General features: G+C 45.0%; 1 protein-coding gene and 1 long non-coding RNA gene across 2 annotated transcripts in view; one reads left to right on the forward strand and one right to left on the reverse strand.

Annotated features, from left to right (window-relative positions):
- Positions 1-5,062, reverse strand: part of POLA2 (DNA polymerase alpha 2, accessory subunit) — a 28,638-nt gene extending 23,576 nt beyond the window's left edge. Inside the window, exons 1-2 of the mRNA XM_025445897.3 lie at positions 4,579-5,062; positions 425-549 (exon numbers count right to left, since the gene is read on the reverse strand). Coding sequence (XP_025301682.1) covers positions 425-549; positions 4,579-4,657 — 204 coding nt within the window. The 5' untranslated portion in view covers positions 4,658-5,062. The remainder of the gene's footprint in view (positions 1-424; positions 550-4,578) is intronic.
- A 42-nt stretch (positions 5,063-5,104) lies between these two features.
- LOC125752988 (uncharacterized) lies at positions 5,105-19,016 on the forward strand. Its single transcript, XR_007403752.1, has 2 exons — positions 5,105-5,487; positions 5,842-19,016. It is a non-coding gene; the product is annotated as an uncharacterized LOC125752988 (long non-coding RNA).
- The last annotated feature ends 1,723 nt before the right edge of the window (positions 19,017-20,739 follow it).

Genomic DNA, 20,739 nt, shown 5'->3' on the forward strand with positions numbered 1-20,739 from the left:
ATGATGTAATAACAGGGGTTCAAATTATAATCTAACATATAAAATTCCTCCAAGGAAGAATTAAGTTACGAAGATACATGACAGATTAAAAACTGAAGAGTTATGCTGTGACTGTCTGTAACCACTTAAATCTACCACCACCACCAATGATTTGTTGAAGCCCTACCACCTGACCTACAGTTTTTATACCTGCTCTCCCTTATTCTTACAGGAACCATAAAACAACATGGGTTATCAGAATGACTAACAGAAGAGGAAACGGAGGCTCAGGACAGATATTAAGTAGTTTGACCAAGTGCACACTGGGATCAGAGTCCAGATCTGATTCTAAAGCCCATACTCTTTGCACGCTACATTGCCACACCTCCACTCAGGAACAGAAATGGAGAATTGCAATATTAGTTTCCTTAAATTTTGTTCTTACCTCGTGCTCAAAAGAGTTCAGTGTCTCTGAAGTAAGGCCAACTTTCTGCTTGCTGGTGCAGAAGGCTATAAGCTCAGCTACCATTCCCTCCTCGTTCTGTCCATACAGAATGCACAGCTCTACCACTGCGAGAAGGAAAACAGGGCAGGTAAGGAGTCCGTTTATTTCCTGCAGCTTTCTCCATGAGAAGTGAAAACAATCCTCGATTTCTTCAGTCAGTGTTTAGTCGGCACCCACGAGTGCCAGGCACCGTTCCAGACATGAGAATGCGGCAGTGAACAGCACAGAAAAGAATCCTTGTCTCCCCAAAGCTTACTACTGGAGACAGAAAAATAAGTCGGTAAAATCTGTGGAATGTTAGATGGTTAAATGGGCTGCGTAGAAAAATAAAGCTGGGAAGGGATAAGGGGGCTGGGGGCAAGGGTTGGTACTTTTCAATACAACGATTAAGGAAGGTTGCACTGAGAAGGTGGAAGACTGCAAGTGAGCCATGCAGTATTTGGGGAAAGAGCTCTCAAGCAAAGATTCTGAGGCAGAGGCAAGGTCAGCAAGGCTACTATGGCTGGAACGTAATATGGAAGAAGACAGAAGAGTTTGAGGGGCACCTGAGTGGCTCAATGGTCGAGCATCTGCCTTTGGCTCAGGTCAAGATCCCAAGGTCCTGGAATCAAGCCCGTGCAGGGAACCTGCTTCTCCCTCTGCCTGTATTTCTGCCTCTCTCTGTGTCTCTCATGAATAAATAAAATCTTAAAAAAAAAAAAAAAAAAGATGAGTTCAAGGATCAAGGGGGTGTAGATTTTTGGCCACTGAAATTGCCCTGGTTAGTACTCTGAAAAGTTAGAAAACACTAGAGGACTCAGGCGGAACAGTAACACGATCCAGCTTCCACCCAACAGGATCACTCCAGATGCTATGTTAAGCACAGAACGAAGGTGATGAGGGAAGACCAAGGGACCAATTAAGAGAACCCTGGAGAAATGCAGGTGAGAAATGACGGTGGCTTGGATCAAGGTGGTGGCAGTGGAGGTGGGGAGAAGTGGTTGAATTTCAGATGGGAAGCATACTGAGGGTAAAGGCAGCGGGATTTGCTGATGTGAAGAAGAATAGGGGTCAAGGATGATGCTGTTTTTGGCCTGAGCACCAAGTATGAGGAGGAAGCACTGTGAGGAGAGGGAGGACACACAGGAGCTTAGCTTTTAGAACACAGAGTTCGAGGGCAGCCCCAGTGGCTCAGCGGTTTAGCACTGCCTTTGGCCCAGGGCATGATCCTGGGGACCCAGGATCAAGTCCTGCGTTGGGCTCCCTGTGCGGAGCCTGCTTCTCCCTTTGCCTGTGTCTCTGCCTCTCTCTCTCTCTGTCTCTCGTGAATAAATAAATTCTTTAAAAAGGAAAAAAAAAAAAAAAAAAAGAACACGGAGTTCGAGATGCCAATTCAATATCCAGCCTGCAGTTTTGCAAGGGGTCCAGGTTAAGATATACACCTGGGAATTATTAGCAACACATGGGATGAAAAGCCACGAGACCAGGTGAGAGAACTAAGGAAGTGTGTATATTTGGGACTCAGGATGAGGCTGAGAAGTGGTGACAAGCAAGACGAGAGGACAACTAGGTGTAGTGTCTGAAAAGCTAAGAAAAGGATGTGTTTCAAAGAAGATATGATGAATGGTGTCAAATGATGCTAATCCCGGATGAGGACTGAAAGTTCACCATGAGTTTAGCTAGGTTAAGGTCCTCTCCTTGAAAGGAGCGATTTCAGCGAAGTGCTGGTGCAGAAAAAGCTCACTGAAATGAGCTTAAGGGGGAACAATTTGAAGACAGTAAATACAGGCAATCCTTCTGAACAGGTCTGCTGTAATTGGGGAGGAGAAAACTGGAAGAGAGAGTGGGTTCAAAGTTCTTTTTTTTTTTTTTTTTGAATTTTTATTTATTTATGATAGTCACACACAGAGAGAGGCAGAGGCAGAGACACAGGTAGAGGGAGAAGCAGGCTCCATGAACCGGGAGCCCGACGTGGGATTCGATCCCGGGTCTCCAGGATCGCGCCCTGGGCCAAAGGCAGGCGCCAAACCGCTGTGCCATCCAGGGATCCCTGAGAGAGTGGGTTCAATAGAGTATTTAATTTTTTTTAAATATTTTACTTATTTATTCATGAGAGACACACATAGAGGCAGAGACATAGGCAGAGGGAGAAGCAGGTTCCCTGTGGAGAGCCTGATGTGGGACTCGATCCCAGGACCCCAGGATCTCGACCCGAGCCAAAGGCAGATGCTCAACCACTGAGGCACCCAGGCATTTTAAAAACGGAGCAAAAACCACATTTCTAAACTATTAGGAGAAAAACTCTTACAGCAAGAAAAGTAGAAAATATGTAAGAGGTTAGAATTACTGGAGTGATGTTCTTTTTTTTTTTTTTTAAGATTTTTAAAATTTATTTATTCATGAGAGATACACAGAGAGAGAAAGAGAGAGAGAGGCAGAGACACAGGCAGAGGGAGAAGCAGGCTCCATGCAGGGAGCCCGATGTGGGACTCAAACCGGGGTCTCCAGGATCACACCCTGGGCCGAAGGCAGGCGCTAAACCGCTGAGCCATCCAGGCTGCCCTGGAGTGATGTTCTTAAGAAGGCTTGAGAAGGAACGGGATTTAGGACTTGAGTGGAGGGTTTGGATTTTGCTAGGAATATGGAGAATTTATTCATTGTAATAGGACGGAAGAGGTAGGTGGGAAGAAGTAATGGTGGAAGTTTTCTAATAGTTTCTTGTGGAAGTTTATGGAAGTTTTCTTTTTTAAGATTTATTTATGATAGAGAGAGAGAGAGAGGGAGGGAGAGAGAGAGAGAGAGGCAGAGACACAGGCAGAGGGAGAAGCAGGTTCCATGCCGGGAGCCCGACGTGGGACTCGATCCTGGGACTCCAGGTTTGCGCCCTGGGCCAAAGGCAGGCGCCAAACCGCTGCGCCACCCAGGGATCCCCGGGATAGAAGGACTTTAAAAGGAGAAGGCGGGGAATAGTCATCCAGAACATGCAGAGGGAATAGTCCAGAGAAATACAGTCTGCCGGGCAATGTTAAAAGTCCCACTGAGGTTAGTGGTTATGAATTCAAAGCCTAGAGGGAATTCCAACACCACTGCCAAACTAGTTTTGTGAGATGGAAGCAACGGCATCTTGGGAAAGAATGCCCTGGGCATAAGAACCTGGAGTATTCTGGTATCTTATAATAAGTTAATGTGTTTGCATTCTGGTTTTATACATTAAAAAAGAAGTTAAAAGTGTTGACGGTTAAGGCAGGTGCACATTCATCCTAATTCTAAAACTGAGAACTCTACATCTCCCAAGACACTGCTTCAAATATCTCCTGCCCCACAGCGTGACCAGTAAGAGCACAGGAGTTGAGGAAAGGAGACTGGGGTTCACCGGTAGTCTCATTTGTTTCTCCCTCTATAAACAGCTGACAAATTCCCCAAAGTTTTTACCAAAGCTAAAATCCACCTCAAGGGTTCATATTTGCACAGGCCACCAACAGCTTTGATGAGAAGTGATGGATCAGGAGAAGTTTAAAGTGTAGACTGGAAAGGGAGTAGCCAGGACTAAAAACTGACATTTCGGGATCCCTGGGTGGCGCAGCGGGTTAGCGCCTGCCTTTGGCCCAGGGCGCGATCCTGGAGACCCGGGATCGAATCCCACATCGGGCTCTCGGTGCATGGAGCCTGCTTCTCCCTCTGCCTGTGTCTCTGCCCCCCCCCCCCTCTCTCTGTGACTATCATAAAAAAAAAAAACAAAAAAAAAAAACTGACATTTCAAAACACTGACATCTCTTGTTCTGTTAGGGAGGCTTAAATAATTTCCCAACTCTGCCACCGGGCGTAGTGAACCTGGCACGTCCCAATTCCCCCTTTCTGAAACTGCGTTGATTTAAAGTCGTGCTTCATATTCTTATTCTTGAGTTGGGATCCAAGCCGTTCACTGCAAACATTTCAAAGTCCCCACATCCCAAATCTCAAAACCTGGTTGAATGCTTCATCTCTCGACCACCAAGAGGTGTCTGATCTAGGGGAAGGGAGACCTGGAAGCGTTCTCTTTTGGGTTCTAGGAGACTGGGAACACGGGGCGGCTCGTGGACCTCGGCTGGGGTCCAGGAAGGGGGCGAGGGACTCACATTTGTCGGTCAAAGCCGCCTCGCAATCCACGTCGAAGATCTGCAACTCCTCCACCAGGCGCTGGGCGGACACGCTCATGGTGACCCAGGAGGGAGGCCGGGGGCCCGGCACACCGAGCTCGGACCCGAATTCAAGGAACTCACGGCGTGGAGACTGATACGCAGGCCCTGGTTCCTCTGATCCTTTCACCCTCGCGGAGGCCGCGACTGAAGGGGACCAACCGGCCCAAGCCCTCCGGCGGTCGGAAGGCCCCAGGCGTCGGTCACGGAGAAACACTTCTTTCTAATGCGGGAGGAGCCCCAAACGCCCGAAGGATGGAAGCAGAAATCTCGTTAGCTCGCTCTTCTGGGGAGAACGTCCTGTTTCCTGAAAACTTCAGTCGAGCATCTCAAAGACTGCGTAGATCAGAAAGCAACCCGAAAAAACCCGCCAAACGGTTTGCAAGGCGCGCGCATGCGCGAGACGGACTCAGCCCTGCCCCCCCCCCAAACCCCCCCCGACCCCACCCCCACCCCAGCTTCCTTCCGGTTCTCAGACGCCGCGTCTCCCGGCGCGTGCGCACAAACTTCGATACGGCGGCTCGCGCGCCCTGCGTCCGGGCCCCGAGGTCTGGCGGCCTTACGGCGGCTGCGCAGTTGTGCCCCGTAGGGCGCGAAAGCTGGGCTCCGGCGCGCGAAGGGCTTGGCTCCCACCGCCGAAATCGCGTCTCAGGGCCTGCGGCGGTTGCCTGCATTTCGGGCACCGCCTACCGGACGGAGCTCGGTGCGTGACGAATATCCGTCGCCCTTTTGCCCGGTGCGCAGGTGCGCAGGTGCGCAGGCGCTGTGGCGGTTCTCAGCGCGCTCCCAGCCACCGGGATAGGTCTGTTTTCTAAATGTGGGGCATGTTGGTGGGATAGAGGTGGAAAGGTGAGAAATGCCTTAATTTGGGACACGTTAGGTTTGGGTGCCTTTGGGATTTCCCGATAGAAGTTCCCAGTGGGCGACGGGAAACTTGGGAGTGAAGATGGTTCACTCAGAGGGAGAGAGTGGAAGTGGAATGAAAGATTGACCTGAACTGTCTCCTCCGAGCATTTGAGCCACAGTCTCCATTGGCTCAGCTTGGATCAATAACCGTAGACATCATACTTCCCTACCGGGGTGGTAGACCGATAGAATCTTTCTGGATAAGTTTGGCAAAATATATATATATAGGAGGAGCCTTTAAAGATGTTCATTTGCTCTTGACTCAGCATTTCTTTTTCTTTCTTTTTTTTTTTTAAGATTTTATTTATTCATGAGAGACAGAGAGAGGCAGAGACACAGGCAGAGGGAGAAGCGGGCTTCATGCTGGGAGCCCGACGCGGGACTCCATCCAAGGACTCCAGGATCACGCCCTGGGCCCAAGGCAGGCGCCAAACCGCTGAGCCACCCAGGGATCCCCAGCATTTCTTATCCTAAGAAAACCAGCCAAAATCCAAAGTTTTATGTACAAAGATGTTTGTGGTATCCTCATTTATAGTATCGAAAATGGAAACCATCCAAACATCCAAAGGTAGGGGATGACTAAGGAAAGTATGGGGTTTTACCAAAGCAGTGATTCTCAGGACTGCACCAGAGGCCAAATACTTCCAGGGGACACCTCAGGGAATGAGAAGAGGGGCAGGGGCTAGGGGAGTGGGAGCAACTAACTGTGTTAGCTCCAGTCCTGCAACACGGAGCAGTCAAGGGCTGGGTGGAGAAGGAAAACCCTCACTCTCCCCTAAGGCCTCTTACAAATAGGTACCTAGGGCAGAGGTGTAAAAGTTTTCTATTGTTATGTAATGATTTATCACAAACTTAGTGGCTTAAAACAACATCCACTTATTAGCCTAAGGTTCTGTAGGTCAGAAGTCTGGGCGTGGCATGTCTCGGTGAGGCTAATGTCAGGTTTTGGCCAAACTGGATTTCTTTCTTGGGGCTTCTTCGCCAGCCAGAAGAACTTTTTTTTTTTTTAATTTATTTTTTATTGGTGTTCAATTTACTAACATACAGAATAACACCCAGTGCCCGTCACCCATTCACTCCCACCCCCCGCCCTCCTCCCCTTCTACCACCCCTAGTTCGTTTCCCAGAGTTAGCAGTCTTTACGTTCTGTCTCCCTTTCTGATATTTCCCACACATTTCCAGAAGAACTCTTTTTAAAAGGCTCATGTTATTAGGTCAAGTCTACCCAGATAACTTCCCTCTCTTAAGGCCAAATGATTTGGGAGTATAATTACCTCTACAGAATATCTTTACAGCAGTGCTAGATCAGTGTGAGGAGGGCACTCTCTTTACATGAAAAGATATCGACTCAGTACAGCCTAAGAAAGAAAAATAAAAAGCGAAAGAGGAAGTCATTGAAAATCTGGAACTATTTTGAAATATGTAAGTCCTTCAATATTAGGTTCATTTTTATTTCATGATAAAAATAAATGCTAAAAATAATGTAGGGAAGAGGAGTTAAATCATCTGTTCTGGGAGTCATCTAAACTAGGTCTGACACAAGTCTCCTCCCTATCAGCCCTTTCCTGAATTAGTTGTTGCCTGTTATCTGGAGGTGGGTGATGGGAAACAATTATCAAAAGACTGGCTCTGGTATTTTATAGAAAGCTTTCAAGAGCACATCAGTACTCTTCCTCTAGAATGTGGGATTATTTGTTGTAGATTGTGCTCAGATAACAGGAAAAATCTCATTCCACATCCTGCTACAAATGCTTAGTGGCCATTTGGATTTCCTCTTCTGCAGCGAGCATGTCCGCATCCTTTGTCCTTTGCCTTTTGTGACCAAGTAGCAGGAGCTCTTTGTATATCAAAGACCAGAGGTTGCAATCTATGGCCCTTGGACAAAACTGGCCAGCTGCCTGTTCTGTAAGACCTTTAGGTTAAGAACATTTTTTACATTTTAAAAATAGTTGAAAGAAATCAAAAGAATATTTCAAGATGTGTGGAAATGACATGAAATGCACATTTCAGTATGCATAAAATTTTACTGGAATGCAGCGTGCTCATTTGTTTATGGCCTATGACTGAATTTGTGCTACAGAGACAGACCTGAGGAGTGTGACAGAGGCCCTATGACCCTGAAGCCTCAAATATCTACCATCTGTCATTTACAGAAAACGTTTGCAGACCCCGTCAGAGACAATAACTGCCATCTAGCAAGTGTGTTGCACTCATATTTTTTCCAACTTGTATTTTAACTTTGTACTTTCTTCTAAAGTTTTACAATTTTATTTTATTTTTAATTATAATCTCTACTACACCCATTGTGGGACTCAAACTCACAACCCTGAGATCAAGAGTCATGTGCTTCCTTGACTGAGCCAGCTGGGTGCCCCTACCTTTTTTTTTTTTTTTTTTTTTTATAATAGAGAGAGAGAGAGAGAGAGAGAGGCAGAGACACAGGCAGAGGGAGAAGCAGGCTCCATGCACCGGGAGCCCGATGTGGGATTCAATCCTGGGTCTCCAGGATCGCGCCCTGGGCCAAAGGCAGGCGCCAAACCTCTGTGCCACCCAGGGATCCCTGCCCCTACCATTTTGATGTCTATCTTCCTTTGTGGCGTTTCCTGCTTTGCTTAATAAAGTCTCCCCAATCTAAGTTTATTTATTCAAATATTCTTCTAATCCCTTTTTTATTAATTGTTATATTTCACCTTTAGATCTCTTGTCCATCTGGAATTAATTTTATTATGATGTGAGGAAAGATTTAGCTTTGTTTTCTTTCAGACAAACAGCCAGTATGTCAGATATACTTAGTAAATGAAACATTCTCCAAGTGAATTGAACTGTGATCTTTTCATGTATTAAGTCCTCATAAATACTTGGATCTATTTCTGGATTTTTTTTTTTTTAAGATTTTCTTTATTCATGAGAGACAGGGAGGCAGATACAAGGCAGAGGGAGAAGCACGCTTCCTGGAGGGAGCCTGATGGGGGACTCGATCCCAGTACACCAGGATCACAACCTGAGCCAAAGGCAGATGCTCAACCACTGAGCCACCCAAGTATCCCCCGAAGAGAAATTTTAAAGGGCTTGAGGGAAGTGCAGAGATAGGACAAAGGTACTTTGAACTATCACATGATAATGTTATACAAATGTCATTTGTAGTAAATGAGAAAATATGAGAGTGCTACAATAATCCCCAAGATAAGCATGTTATATCCTGAGAAAGGACTAATTTTACTCCTTCAATTAAATTCACTTTACACTTTAATTAATTTTTTACGTGGTAAAGACATATAAAACTTGCCAACTTAACCATCTTTAAGTGTACAATTCAGGGATCCCTGGGTGGCGCAGCGGTTTGGCGCTTGCTTTGGCCCCGGGCGTGATCCTGGAGACCCGGGATCGAGTCCCACGTCGGGCTCCCGGTGCATGGAGCCTGCTTCTCCCTCTGCCTGTGTCTCTGCCTCTCTCTCTCTCTGTGTGTGTGTGACTATCATAAATAAAAATTTTAAAAAAAGTTACAATTCAGTAGTGTCATCTTTTATTTTTGACACTAATGTGGCCAGGAGCCATCGCTCTACGCTTTAGGTATGTTGCCACTAGGTGGCGGCAGAGTGGCACAGTCCGGAATTGTTATTCAAACTCCTTCCCAGATTTCCTGTCCGTTGCTTTGAGAAACTAGGGTTTACTGGATGAGGGGAGGCAAATTAAAAACAACAACAAAGCCATGAACCTTGAACCAGTTAACTACTGTTTGTTGAGCTACTGTCACGTCAGCGGCACCCGATTCCATATATAGGGGAAAGGGAGATGGGTTACAAAGACCATAAACCCTCGGAGCGCCTGATAACCAGAGCATAGTAAGAGCCTCTGGGATGTGCTGTGTGCTGAGGGAGCTGGGCACCATGCTGGGTGCCTCTTCTGTGTCAGCCTTACTCCTCAAAGCAACCTTGTGTGGCATTTTTGTTACCCGCCTGCACTCTCCACATTGTCCTCCCCATCACGCCACTGTGATCTGTTTGAAATTCAAATACAGTCCTGTCAGCCCCACACCCTGCTTAGAACACTCTCACTGGGTTTCTCAAGCAGCTCAACCTGACATTCCCACCCCCACCTTTGCTCACCCTTTGTTCTCATTTCCGTGGCCACACAGCCACACTGGTCCATTTGCCACCCGGCTTCCAGCACCGCTGTGGCTGCCATCTGGATCTGTCCCCTCTTCGCAGAGCTGGCTCCGTTCTTTCCTGTTCCATCGCAGGGCTGTCTTCTCTGACCTCCACCATCTCTCTTTTGTGACCCTAATTACAACTTATTTATTTTTAAAATATTTTGTTTATTTATTTGACAGAGAGCAAGCGAGCACAAGCAGGGGGAGGAGCAGAGGGAGAGGGAGAAGCGGGCTCCCTGCCCCACGGTGCTGGATCCCAGAACCCTAAGATCATGACCTGAGCCAGAGGCAGACACTTAACCCACTGAGCCACCCAGGTGCTCCCTGATTACAACTTTAATTTCACATTTATTTCTGTCAGTCTTGGGTAAATATCTCTCCAGGTCATTTTACCATAAGCTCCGTGGGGGCAGATGTGTGTTTTTAGATTCTGGTGCCTGACACAGGCAGGCTCTCAGCCTGCTACTCGACTTCAGAAGAAAGGAAACAAAGAGCTGGAGGTTGCAGGGATTTGCTTAGGATCCCTCAGCCAGCAGACATCCCAACCTAGACTGGGTGCACATTTGTGCTCTGTCCACTCAAGTTGGCTTTGGGCCCTTTGTGACCTTGGGCAGGTTACCTGACCTCTGCCTTGCATTTCCCAGTTGTCAAATGCATATAAAACCATGCAGGGGTCGCTTGGGTGGCTCAGTCTGTTGAGTGTCTGACTCTTGATTTCCGCTTAGGTTGTGATCTCAGGGGTGGTGACATCAATCCTGGCTCAGCAGGTAGCTCAGCAGGCATTCTGCTTGAAGATTCCCTCCATCTGTTCCCTCCCCACTGCTTCCTCCCCACTTGTGCGCGTTCTTTCTCTCAAATAAATAATCTCTAAAAAAGAGAGAACGAAAGAAAACCCATGTGGAATGACTGTTGGATGCCCCGCCCAGGGCAGCTGTGACAACGAAATGAGTTGATACATGCGAAGCATCTAGGCGTTGGAGTGTTGTAGAGACCCACAGAAGAATATAAATGGTCTCATTAATTATATTTTTATTATTTTTAAAAAGATTTTATTTATTCATTTGAGGGAGAGGGAGAGAAAACACAAGTGGGGTAGGGCCAAAGGGGGAGGGAGGTTCCCCACGGAGCAGGGAGCCCTATGTGGGGCTCAATCCCAGGACCCAGGACCTGAGCCGAAGGCAGACCCTCAATGGACTAGGCAACCCAGGTACCCCTCATTAATAATATTTGATTAAGGACTCCTGGGTGGCTCAGCAGTTGAGCGTTTGCCTTTGGCTCAGGATGTGATCCCAGGATCTGGGGATCTAGTCCCCATATGGAGTTCCTGCAGGGAGCCTGCTTCTTCATCTGCCTGTGTGTCTGTCTCTCTCTCTCTCTGTCTCTCATGAATAAATCAAAAAATAAAATCTTTTAAAATAAGTTTAATTACATGTTGAGATGATAATATTTGTAATCTATTAGGTTAAGTATCTTTTATTATAATGTATACTATAATTTTTTGAAACTTCTAAGAAATGTGGCCACTAGAAAATTTAAAATTACATATGTGATTTGTGTTCTGTTTCTGGTGGACAGTGCCGCTCTAGGTCATAGTTTCAATGTGGAATTAGCTGGGTGGTCTAAATGAGGCTTTGACCCATGGTGTTGGGTGAACTGGAAAGAGTTGCTGATATTTCTGAATCTCACTTTACTCCTGTGTAAGCAGGATAATAACAGGCTTGTAGTGCACACTGAATTATAATGCAAGTCAGACCCTTGCACGGTGCCTGATGCCTGGTGTCTGGAATGCCCTTGATAAATGTAAATTATCATTATTGTGATCATGGCAAGGAACAGATAAAATTCTGATGGTGGGAATTGCTGTTGCCCTATACTCATATTTCCTTTCTTATACCCAGACACACCAGCTTTTCAGTTAGGCCAGTGGTTACCCAGAATCAAGACCACATCCCCTAGCTTCCCTGGCAGCCAGGTGTGACCCATCTACCAGGTTCTGGCCAGTAGGATGTGAGTCAAAGAAAAGTGGGTACCCTCTGGGCTATGTCCTTAAGTGAAATAAACCCCAGGCCCTCCACCTCCCAGTGCCTGGAATGGGACATTATGGCAGAGATCTTGGATTGTGAGGACAAAGGCAATGCCCAAAGGATTTCAGAGCTAGCAAGAGAATATTCTTAGGTCTCTGATGCTATGGAGACACATTCTTCCCAACCTGGATGGCTTATGCCTGGCCTGTAATAGGTAAGAGAAATTACTTTTCTAAAATCCACTATTAGGGCACCTGAGTGGCTCAGTTGGTTAAGCATCCAACTCTTGATCTCAGTTCAGGTCTTGATATCCGTTCTTGATCTCAGGATCATGAATTGAAACTCCACACTGGGCTCCATGTTGGGCATGGAGCCTACTTAAAAAAAAAAGCCATTGTTATTTTGGCTTTCTGTGTAGTGTACTCTAATACAGCTCTGTGCCCAGAGATTGTCCAAGCTGGCACCTTGGATACCAGGATTCCCATGACTAGCTGAATTCCAGACCCTGAAGGGTATAAATACTCTACTTGTCTTGGTCCAGAACCAGGCAGGACTGAGCTTGTGTGTTGAGGTCTCCAGTGTGCTGGAGGGACCAGGCACAGACATTATTGCTTCTCCAAGGGCCTTCATCTCTACTCCCTTGTCCTATTTCCCAAGGAAGGAGCCCTTGGGTATCCGTGTGCAACTTACCCCTTGGAGCTGCCCAGATATTCAGTATTACTCTGAATGGCTCTGAACTCATCCGGCCCAAGGATTCCTAGGTGGCCACAAGAACATCGGTATCTTGGTTTAAAAATTAGTCTAGGTGTTTATAAACTAGTCTCTCAGAAATGAATTCAGTGGGGACTAGCGTATCAGAGCCTGGACATCTCTGAGGATGCGAAGGCATGTTGTTTCCAGATGTGCAAAACTGCGGACCAGAATCCAGAGGATGAAGGCAAAGGAAGCCATGGAGAACCATGTAGATGGCCAGGCCCTCATCGGTATCACTTCTCAACTTGAATCTCTTAGTGTTCTCTAAATCTCTAAAGGATGCAGTGACAGCTCTGGGCTTAATAACAGGTGGTTATAAAAGTGAGAGAAATCAGCAGATGTGGGTCCAATGGCCACTCCCTCTGATTGTAGAAGACCATGAAGAAGCCCAGAGGAAGGAGCTGTTTCATGTCAAAGAATTTAACTATGTAGTTTCAGCAAGAGGTTTAAAAAATATCCATAAATTCTTTGATACTCCTCCCTTCAAAAGGTAAAGCCTGATTCCCCTCCTGTCAAGCATGGCCTGGACTTAGTATCTCATTTTGTGTGACTAGGTTGTGGTGGAAAAGACTATGCACGGCATCTGAAATTAGGACATAAAAGCCATTGTGTCTAACCTCTCATATCACTTGCTCTGGGGAAGCCAGGTGCCATGTGTTAGGGACCCTCAAGCAGCCCTATCGACAGGTCTACATGGCAAAGAATGAGGCCTCCTGACGACAGCTGTGAAGAACATCTTTTGGAAGCAGCTCTTCTGGCCCCCAAACCAGCCTCCAGATGACAGAAGCACCAGCCAACCTCCTAACTAGAACCTCATGAGGAACCCGGACCCAGAAGCAGATGGCTCAGTGGCTCCTGAATTCCTTGGGAATCAGAATAGCCCTGTGAGGTACACATATTTTAAATAAAGATTTTTTTAAAAAAAGATTTTATTTATTCATAGGAGACACAGAGAGAGAAGCAGAGACATAGACAGAGGGAGAAGCAGGCTCTCTGTGGAGAGCCCGATGCAGGACTTGATCCCAGGACCCCGGGATCATGACCTGAGGCAAAAGCCAGAGGCTCAACCACTGAGCAACCAAGGTGCCCCTTAAAGATTTTTATTTATTCATTTTGAAAGAGAGAGAGAGGAGAGGGAGAAGAGGGGGAGGGAGAGAAAGAATCTCGAGACTTCTGCTGATGGCAGAGCCTGATGCAAGGCTTGATCTCATTACTCTGAGATCTTGACCTAAGCTGAAATCAAGAGTTGGATGCTTAACTGACTGAGCCACCCAGGTGCCCCGAGGTACACACTTTCCAGATGGGGAGACTGAGGCTAAATGACTTGCCTAAGATCATGCGGCCAGAAACTATACTCCCCTCCAGCTGACTATACAGACCACATCATCTATTCCCTTGCTATTGAGCAAAGGCCCAAATGTCTTTCTGAGTTTTGTCTAATTTTTTTCACTTCCTTTTATATAACCTGAAAATTTCCTGAGATTCTCTCGATTCAACAAGCCTCCTCTTAAAAAAAAGTTATTGCTGTGACATTTTAAGAATTATCAGTAAGGGCAAATTGGATTTAAATAAATATTTTTTTATAAAGAATTTTCAGTAGGGATGCTTGGGTAGCTCAATGGTTGAGTATCTGCCTATGTCTCTGGTTTTCTCTCTGAGTCTCTCATGAATAAATAAAATCTTAAAAAAAAGAATTATCAGTAAATTGCACATGATAAGAATCAGGCCAGTTGAATTGCTTTCCTCCTATGGTAGAGGAAATATAGTAGCTTAATGTTTAGTGATTAAGCAGAACCACTGAGTGCAGCTGTGCAGGCTGTTCACTGAGCAAGGGTGCCTAGCCAAATGGGTGGAGGTGGGGTGGTGAAATTGAGCCCACGTTTTGCTGGCCAAACTGTGCAACCTGCTGTGAAGCTCTATTTCCCCAGGGTGGGATGGGGCTTGGGACTCTTTCTAGCTTGTGCAAAGGCACCCTCCACTCACCAAGCCAGGTGCTCAGAAAGCTGCCTTTGCCCAGAGAGGAACACCTGTCTCAAGTTCACTCAAGGGTGGTGTATGAGCTAGGTGGCCCTGGATTTATGGACAGCCCACTGGCATGTTTTAATTGAATCAAGCACACTCTGCTGTAGCAATTTTGGAGGAAAAGGAGCCTTGTGTATTTGGGGAGTACTGTATATGAACAGGAAAAGGTGGAAATGATGTCAGCTGTTCTTCTCATTGTCCCAGCCCCACTTTCAGGATCGGTGGCTCTCTCATCAGCTAGACATTCTTCTGTAGGACGTGATGTTAACTGTGCTTCTAAAGCCAGGGCTAAACTGAGCTGGGCCCCCAGTGTGGGCTGTTTATCTTGTCCTTGCAGGTGACATTGTGGCAGCTGGGCTGGGTCTCCAAGGATCATGTGGACATGCATGATGAACTCTGCTTCTCTCTGTAGCAAATACTCACTGAAGGGCAACTCAAGGTGATTGTTTTGTTTTTAAAGATTTTATTGATTCATGAGAGACAGAGAGAGAGGCAGAGACACAGACAAAGGGAGAAGCAGGCTCTCAGGACTTGATCCCAGGACCCCAGGATCATGCCCTGAGCCAAAGGCAAACGCTCAACCACTAAGCCACCCAGGTACCTCTCTCAAGGTGACTGTTTTCAGTGTCTTCCCTCCTGCCCCATTTCTCAATGCTACTCCTCCTGGGCTCATCTGCCTCAAGGCTGGTGAGTGAGTGGGGATGATGGCCAACTTGGGGTGTCATTCCCCATCTGAGGTACTTCACCCTAAGATTCAGTCAGAGGAGTACTGTTGGCTCAGACACTCTAGCTTTCTTGGGCTGAATGGCCTGGCAGGTTTAATAAATTCAAATATTCTTCTGGCTTGTCCCGGAATAGCATCATTTTTAGGAAGATGAGCCGGGTGTGTAAGGCAGGCCTGGAAGATGGAGCTGATGAGGATGCACATTTTTTTTCTGTTTTGTTTTTTAGAATTAGCGGATTTTTTTGTTAATGAACAAAGCAAATACCCTGAGCGGATGCAGATAGCTAGCAAGGGGCCACAAAGCTGTAGTACATTTTCAGCTCTGTTTACATGGAATTAAAGCTGCAGTTGTTACATGTCATCCTGTTCTGGTCAACGGCATATATTTAATTTGTCCCTGCAGTTACAATGAGCTTACCTTGACATCCTATTTTTCATAATTATCAGGCTGATTCTGGCAATCTATTCTGTCATGATTCTTTATCTTGCTGTCTCCTGACTAATGTATTTCCATAGCTCTATCTCCTTTCCTAATCAGACCACCCAAAATCTAGAGTTTTGAGCTCTTTTCAGATAAAAGATGACATTTAGCTATTTCCACCTGTGTGTAAGATTTAGTCTCCCTTTATGTTCCAATGTCACTCAGTTTTCAAACATAAAAAAATTGTATATATTTTTAAAGATTGTATTTATTTGAGAGAAATGGAGAGCGTGCACGAGTGGGGGGAAAGGGGCAGAGGGAGGAGCAGACTCCCCACTGAGCAGGGAGCCACCATGCAAGGGGGATCCGAGGATCCTGAGAGATCATGACCTGAGCCGAAGGCAGACGCTTAACTCAGCCGTCCAGGCGGCCCTAAACACCAAAAATGTATTAAATGGCTTGCTGATAAGTAACAGTACCTTGTTTGGCATATTGAATAAAAAATTATCATCGCAAGTTTGTTGATTGAATTCACTTTCAAACATTGAAAATTTTGCTTCAAATGGACATGAAGGAGTCTTGTCAATTCTTAGTTCTCACCTGTGTACATTAAGTCCTAGGCAAAAGTTGGGGAAGAGGATAAATTGTCCACATTATGGTAAAACAAAGTTACAACACAGAAACCCTTGTTATATGTCATCAGAGTTTCTCTGAAGAGTCACATTTTGCAGCAGCAGGCATTTACCCCTTAAATGCCTAAACTCTAGCACTGACCTCTGCCCTCCAGGCAGCTCTGCAACTCCCCTGATCATACTTAGCTTTCCTGTGCCTGTGGTCCAGATCTTCACCCAGTGCTCCATTCAGTTTCTCCCTGTGTCCCTTCTCTTGCTTCTCTTGCCTGTTCTGTCTCTTGCTCATAGATGAACACCTTCCATGGAAAAAGGCCTGGCTTATGCAGATGGGACCAGCCACATAATTTGAAGGGTCCATAGAGATATGAAAATGCAGAGCTCCTTGTTCAAAAACCATTAACAATTTCAAGATGGTGGCAGCAGAGCATTAAACCAAATGTGGGACCCTCTTGAGTACGGGAACAGGTTGTACACCCTTGAAGTTGGTTTGAAGTTGTTCAGTCATTCTCAGCTAATGCCAGAGGGTCTCTTTGCTTGAAGCCAGCAGTGGGCCAGGACCATGAGGTTGGCTGCCCTTCTCTTGACTTGGGCTTCTCAGCTGCTGCATTTCTGTTCAATGGATCTATATTATAACCCTTACCAAATCTTTCTGAGACCAGCTGCTGGTCTATGAGAGGTGGATCATATGCTAGCAATAGCCCTGGCTGGGCACTTGGAGACTTGGCTAGGGTTATATGACAACTGACTTTGGGTTGCCCTTGAGTGAGTGTTTGCTAAAGAGAGAAATGGCCCTGAGGCCTGGAAGCCAATAACAATGGTAGCATTATTTAAGATAATTTTTTTTTGGGGGGGGGGTATTATCCTCTCTTGTACAGAACTGCTTTGGAAATTTCTATCTAGAAACAGAAGGAAATGACCCAGAAAAGTTATATTCTTTATATATTACCTTGTTTATTAAAAGTGATCAGCACTCAGGGAGTCTGGGTGGCTCAGTTGGTTGAGTGTCTGACTCTTGATTTCAGCTCAGGTCATGATCTCATGCATCATGAGATTGAACCCCGAGTCAGGCTCCACACTCAGTGGGGAGTCTGCTTGAATATTCTCTCTTTCTGCTCCTCCCTACCAACAAATAAATCTTAAGAAAAAAAGTAATCATCACCCATTAGAAAAGGTGCCCACTTGCAAATGAAAGAGACTTCATGCTTGAGGCCTTTTGGGTCATTGGAGTCCAACATCTTATCACATGCTCAGAGACAGCTGGAGAGGAAGTATCTGGAGCAGCACAATGGTAGAAATGTTCTAGATCTTTGCCTGTCCCCTACAGTAGCCACATATGGTTACTGAGCACTTGGATTGTGGCTAGTGAAACCAAGGAAATTAGTTTTAAATTTAATTTTAATTACTTTTGGTTTCAATCTCAGTAGCCACCTGTAGTTGGTAGCAACCACATTGGACAGCACAGACTAAAGCCCCAGTCCAGATGCAGACACCATAACCCCAAACAACTTTGAATCTTCTAGTACAGGCAAAGTATGGTGCTGAGAACCAGAGGGAGAGCAGCAGAGCATCCCACTGTTCTTGCTGCCAGATGCTTGTGTCGATGAGGAGACAGGATATGGAAGAGTAAGAATTAGAGAATCTATGAGCTGATGAGACCTCCAGCTTATTTCGTCCTTTTCTGATTATGCTGTTAGACTCTGTTTGTTGTAGAAATGACCAGAAAACAGGATGATGATGGTGGTAATGTGATGAGTGTTGTCTAACCAAGAAGTCAGCCAGGACTGTGGCACTTTTGAAATGGTGGAGTCAGGACCTACACAAATCCTCCCACACCACCACCAAAACACTGTGAACACTAAGAAAAGATAAAAATCAACTTTTTCAGAACTCTGTAAATGAATCAAAATTAATCAAAGGGTTTGCAACAGATGGTCAACAGATTAGTCATTAGGGAAATGCCAGTCCAAAACCACAGTGAGATGACACTACACCCACTGGGATGACTATAATAAAAAAATGTAAAACAAGTATTGGGAAAGATGTGGAGAAATTGGAGCCCTTAGACATTGCCTTGCTGGTGGGAATGTAAAATGGTGCCGTCTCCATGGAAAACAGTCTGGCAATCACTGAAAAAATTACCATATGACCCAATAATTCCTTGTGTGAGATGTACAATCCAAAGAATAGAAAACAGTTTTTCAAACAAAAACTTGTACATGGATGTTCATAGCAACACAAGTCACAATAGCCCCAAGGTAGAAACAACCCAAATGACCAAGAGTTGAATGGATAAACAGGTTGGTAGATCTACACCATGGAATATTATTGGGGAATAGAAAGGAATGAAGCACTGGCATGTGCTGTGGGATGGCTGATCTTTGAAAGCATTAAGCTAAGTGAAGGAAACCAGACATGAGAGACCACATATTATATGATTTCATTCATATAAAATATCCAAAAATAGGTAAATCTATAGAGGCAGAAAATAGATCCATGCATACCAGGTATTAGGGGAAAGGTGGAATGAGCAATGACTGCTAATAGATCCTGTGTTTCTGTTTGGGATGATGAATATGTTCTAAAATTAAACACTGGTGATGGTTGCACAAGTCTGAGAATGTACTAAAATCCATAGAATTGTGAACTTTAGAAGGTTAAATTTTATGGTATGTGCATTATATCTCAATAAAGCTGTGATTAAAACAACCACATGAAGCTACCAATTAAAAAAATAGTTTGTCCTTCACCTTTGTTTTGTTTTTAATTATTTATTTAAAAAATTATGGTAAAATAGACTACAAAAATGTACTATTTTAACCATTTTTAAAAAGATTTTATTTATTTATTCACGAGAGACAGAGAGGCACAGAGACACAGGCAGAGGGAGAAGCAGGCCCCATGCAGGGAGCCTGATGGTGGACTCGATCCCAGGACTCCAGGGTCATGCCCTGGGCCAAAGGCAGGTGCTAAACCGCTGAGCCACCTGGCTTCCCTAACCAATTTTTTTTTAAAGATTTTATTTATCTATTTATGAGAGACAGAGAGAGAGAGAGAGGCAGAGACACAGGCAGAGGGAGAAGCAGGCTCCATGCATGCTTCTCCATGCATCCATGGATCTGGGGACTCCAGGATCACACCCTGGGCTGAAGGCAGAGATGCTCAACCACTGAGCCACCCAGGCATCCCTTAACCATTTTTTTTCCTTAACCATTTTTAACTGTACAGTTTAGTGTTCATATTGTCATGTAACCCTCACCACCATCCATCCACAGATCTTTCTTCATCTTACAAAACTGAAATACTACTGTCCTCATTAAATACTAGCTCCCTATGCCTTCCCTCGCCCAACCACTGGCACCCACCATTTTATTTTCTGTCTCAATGAATTTGACCACTCTAGGGAACTCCTATAAGTGGACTCATACAGTATTTGTTCTCTAATAATGGGCTCATTTCTTTTAGTGTAATGACCCCTGATTCATTCATGTTGTAGCATGTGCCAGAATTTCCTTTTTAAGACTGAATAAGATTCTATTGTATGTACAAATTACATTTTATCTGCTCATCCACCGATGGACACTCAGGTTGCTTCCATGCTTTAGCTATCATGAATAATGCTGCTATGAACGTGGGTGTGCAAGTACATCTTCTTGTCCCTGCTTTCAATTCTTTTGGGTCTGTACCTAGAAGTGGAATTGCTGGATCATATGATAATTTATTTTTAAGTTTTAAAAAAGATTTTATTTATTTATTCATGAGAGACACACAGAGAGAGAGGCAGAGACAAGCAGGCTCATGCAGGGAGCCCGATGTGGGACTTGATCCCAGAACTCCGGGATCACACCCTGAGCCAAAGGCAGATGCTCAACTGCTGAGCCACCCAGGCATCCCTATTTTTTAATTTTTTGAGGAACCTCTATACTATTTTCCACAGTGGCTGTGGCATTTTATACTCCCATCAGGTTTACACATGGGTTCTGATTTCTCCACATCCTGGCCAACACCTGTTATGTATATAAAATGATGTTTCAGGGGCACCTGAATTGCTCAGTGGTTGAGCATCTGCCTTTAGCTCAGGTCATGATCCTGGAATGGAGTCCTGCATCAGGTTCCCTGCAGGTAGCCTGCTTCTCCCTCTGCCTATGTCTATGCCTCTCTCTCTCTCTCTCTCTCTCTCTCTGTCCCTCATGAATAAATAAATAAAATATTTAAAAATAAAATAAAATGAAATTATGTTTCACTGTGGTTTTCTTTTTCTTTCTATATTTTTAAATTCTAGTTAATATATAATGCAGCATTGATTTCAGAAGTGGAATTTAGTGTCATTGTAGTTTTGACTTGTTAATTTCTTTCATTTTAAGTACTTTACAAATGTAAGAATTTTAATTGCATAAAGAGCAATATCTAAAAAAAAAGGACAAGATCTTAATAAGGTCTTAAGTAGTTCTATAAAGCTAACATATTTAACT

This window comes from Canis lupus, chromosome 18, assembly GCF_003254725.2.
Source record: "Canis lupus dingo isolate Sandy chromosome 18, ASM325472v2, whole genome shotgun sequence".
Taxonomy (NCBI): Eukaryota; Metazoa; Chordata; class Mammalia; order Carnivora; family Canidae; genus Canis; species Canis lupus.